Source organism: Lolium perenne, chromosome 5 (genome assembly GCF_019359855.2).
Source record: "Lolium perenne isolate Kyuss_39 chromosome 5, Kyuss_2.0, whole genome shotgun sequence".
Taxonomy (NCBI): domain Eukaryota; kingdom Viridiplantae; phylum Streptophyta; class Magnoliopsida; order Poales; family Poaceae; genus Lolium; species Lolium perenne.
Genome location: NC_067248.2, coordinates 246,205,313 through 246,208,512, shown reverse-complemented (window position 1 = coordinate 246,208,512; position 3,200 = coordinate 246,205,313). Strand labels below are relative to the sequence as shown.

The following is a 3,200-nucleotide window of genomic DNA, read 5'->3' as shown; positions in this document are numbered from 1 at the left end:
GGACGCGCTCCGAGCTGGGCGTGGAGCTGAACTGTGAAAAAGGTTTCAGAGTAGATGTTAGTTTAGTCATTTCGTGTTGTAATTTCAGAGAAGATGGATGTTGGTTTCAGAGTAGAGTTTTAGCCATACTAATCTCATGAAGGATTTGATGTCAAATTGTCAATACTAAACCTGTTTCAGTTAGATCTCCTCAACAAAACACATTATTTGTAAACTTGGTGGTTTATACTGAACTTGGATTTGATGTCAATGTCATGCAATCTACAAAGATTGATCCAAGGCCTAGCTCTAGTAATACAACACAAGTCATCGTTTTCTCTTGCCACTTGCTTGGAGATGGGGATTCTTTCTGTTGTCTTCACTGGCTTGGAGGCGATTGCCGAGCTCAGTTCCTTCAAGATATACACAATATGTCAGTCAAATGGTAATCAAGTACCACCACGGAACATACATTCTTTTTAGTTAGTATCTGTCAGAAAACTAATTTTGGAAATCATAGTCGCAGTCTGATTAGATTAGTGGTGTTTAGACAAAAGTCTGCATGAAACTATGATGAGAATTAGCCCATACCTGTACTTAGCCGTGGCCGACCTCCTCCCCTGCCTCATCGCCATGGAGGAGGGTGGCGACCGCTTGTTGCACCCACTTGTTGACGACCTTCCGTGTCCTGTGATCCATCCAATATGCAGACGATACCATGCTGATCTTGAGAGCTGAACACTCCCAAGTCCGCCACCTCCGCGAGTTCCTTGACCTCTTCTCACAGGCCACAGGTCTACGCATTAACTTCCACAAGAGCACATTCGTTCCCGTTGGCGGTGTCACTGCTGAGCTGGCCTCGGATCTCGCAAGCATCCTCGGCTGTCCCGTCTCATCCTTGCCCCAGACATACCTTGGGTTGCCGCTCTCGGATCACAAACTTCCTGCTGCCGCGTTGGAATTCCTCTCCTTCAAGATCTCCAAGCGCATTCCCGGATGGCGGACGTCCTTGCTCCCGATTGGCGAGCGCCTCACCCTCACTACGGCAGTATTGTCTGCCCTCCCGTCGTTCGCTATGTCTGTTCTACCGATCCCAAAAGGGACACTCTCAAAAATGGATAGACCTCGACGAGCGATGTTCTGGAAGGCAAAAGATAAATGCTCTAGTGGTGACTGCCAAGTTGCTTGGGACTATGTTTTCCAACTGCGGTCCGTGAGTGAGCTGGGTGTTATTGATCTTGGTCTTCAAAACAAATGTCTCATACTGAAGGCGCTGCATGGTTTGTTCACCGGACGGGACTCCCCTTGGACCAGGTGGGTGAAGCACAGTTACCTAGGTACCCACCCGCAGGTGGCCACCCCTGCTTGGAAGTGCTTCCAATCGCTCATTTCACTATACCGCTCCATTACGAGAGTTGAGCCCCGCGACGGGCACTCCACTTCGCTCTGGCACGATGCTTGGACTCCGCTGGGGCCCTTGTCGGCAGCCCTCCCCGCGGCCTTCTCCCCTTCCTCCACCCGCTCGCCACCGTTGCCGATACCCTCAGGAGTGGGGCTGTTGAGGTTCCACTCGTTCACCGAAATTCTGCGGCGGCCGCCGTCGAGATGGAGTTCATCCATGCCTGCCTCTCCCGGATCTCGCTCACTTCATCACCGGACATTCACTTCGTCTCGCTTGGCCCATCTACCGACTTCTCCACAGGGAGCGTCTACCGGTCCCTCCACTCCTCGGGTTGTATCGTCCCCGGGAAAGACGTCAACTGGGTCTGCTTTGCGCCTCGCAAGGTGCGGGTGTTCTTTTGGATACTGCGCCTCCACAAGACAAGGACGCGAGCGCTGCTACACCGCATTGGATGTGTGCCCTCCCCGGACTGCCCATTCTGCCCCAATCGACCGAAAGATACCTCGCATTTGTTTGTCGGCTCCCCCCTCTGCCCCCTTTGGAGTGTTGTCTCCCCCTCAGGTCTCCCCCATGTGGACGCCGATGTTTCGGTCCTCCTCGATGCTCTCTCAGAAGACTTACCTCCCATGCACCCGGAGGCGCGCAACAGGGTTAGGGTCATCCTGGCCGTCTTGTGGACCGTCTGGAAATCCCGCAACAGAATGGTGTTTGATGCGGATTTCATGTCTACTCCATGCATTCTAGCTTTGTTAGTCGACCATCTCCGCTTATGGGTCGTCCGCGCCCCCTCTAGGGTCGACACGAGCGCTCTGCTGACCTGGTGCCAGGCTATCTCTTAGATTTTGGCTCTTACCTCGCCATGTACTCCCCCTGTATCCAGCTCCCCCCTCTCACTTTGTTGGGCGCGGTATGCCACCCCAGACCTATGTTGATGGCTTTACGCCCCCTGTAACCCGCCCCCGCATTAATGAAAATTGAGTTCAGGTGGGCGATCGCCCCCCCCCCCCGTTGTTTCCTCAATTTTTTTTTTTGAGAATTAGCCCAAATACTTAGCATATTGCCCTATTGTATCACCTGGAGCCTCGGATAAACAGCCATTGTCGGGGGGAAGACCCCGGGTAGGGCAATGGACGCGGAGCAGCCGGCTGGCCACTGGCCGGCTCGCGGCAAAGGCCGACTGAGGAGCAGCCGGCTGGCGCCGTGGCCGGCTGGTCCGGAAGTCGGCTGGCTCTAGGTCCTAGTCGGCCTGGCTACGGCCGCCAATGCTGTAGCTGGGCCGGCTTCTACAAGCCATATCCGACTGAGGGTTTGTACCTCAGACCGACTCGAGGCTGGCGAGTCTTGCACTAGAAGGAACCGGGTTGGTGATCCGGGTTCCTTAAGTCCACGCTGACTTCATCTTCCGTAAAGCGCGGGGCACTGTGGAGCAATAGTGCCCCACGCCGGACTGGCCATCATGGTCTACGTCGATCCGTACTGGCTACAGTGGCTGATGGCGACAGGGACACCTCCTCTCCATACCACTGACCTCGGCAGCCGGATGGGACAGGCCATGAGGCCTCAACGGCTCCTGACGTCATTGCCTCGGGAAGGAGCGGAAGCCGAAGCCGGCCAAGCCGGCCAGTAGACTATAGGGTCTTATATGTAAAGTGCCGGTGCCTATATAAGCCGCACTACCCCCTCTCGTGGAGGGGATCGATCATTCTCACTTCATTTCCACCCCTAGCGCTGCCCTGTGAGAGAGACTCTAGTCTTCCTTAGCCTCCCAGGAGCAGCCGGACACAGCTCAAGGAGCAACCTTGTATTGTGTGATCATCAT

The 3,200-nt window shown here is 54.7% G+C and overlaps 1 protein-coding gene across 1 annotated transcript; it reads left to right on the top strand.

Annotated features, from left to right (window-relative positions):
* Positions 1-697: 697 nt before the first annotated feature.
* Positions 698-2,220, top strand: LOC139831789 (uncharacterized). The gene is made up of 2 exons (XM_071821119.1): positions 698-1,350; positions 1,467-2,220. Exons 1-2 carry the CDS (start codon positions 698-700, stop codon positions 2,218-2,220), a joined length of 1,407 nt encoding a protein of 468 aa, XP_071677220.1.
* The last annotated feature ends 980 nt before the right edge of the window (positions 2,221-3,200 follow it).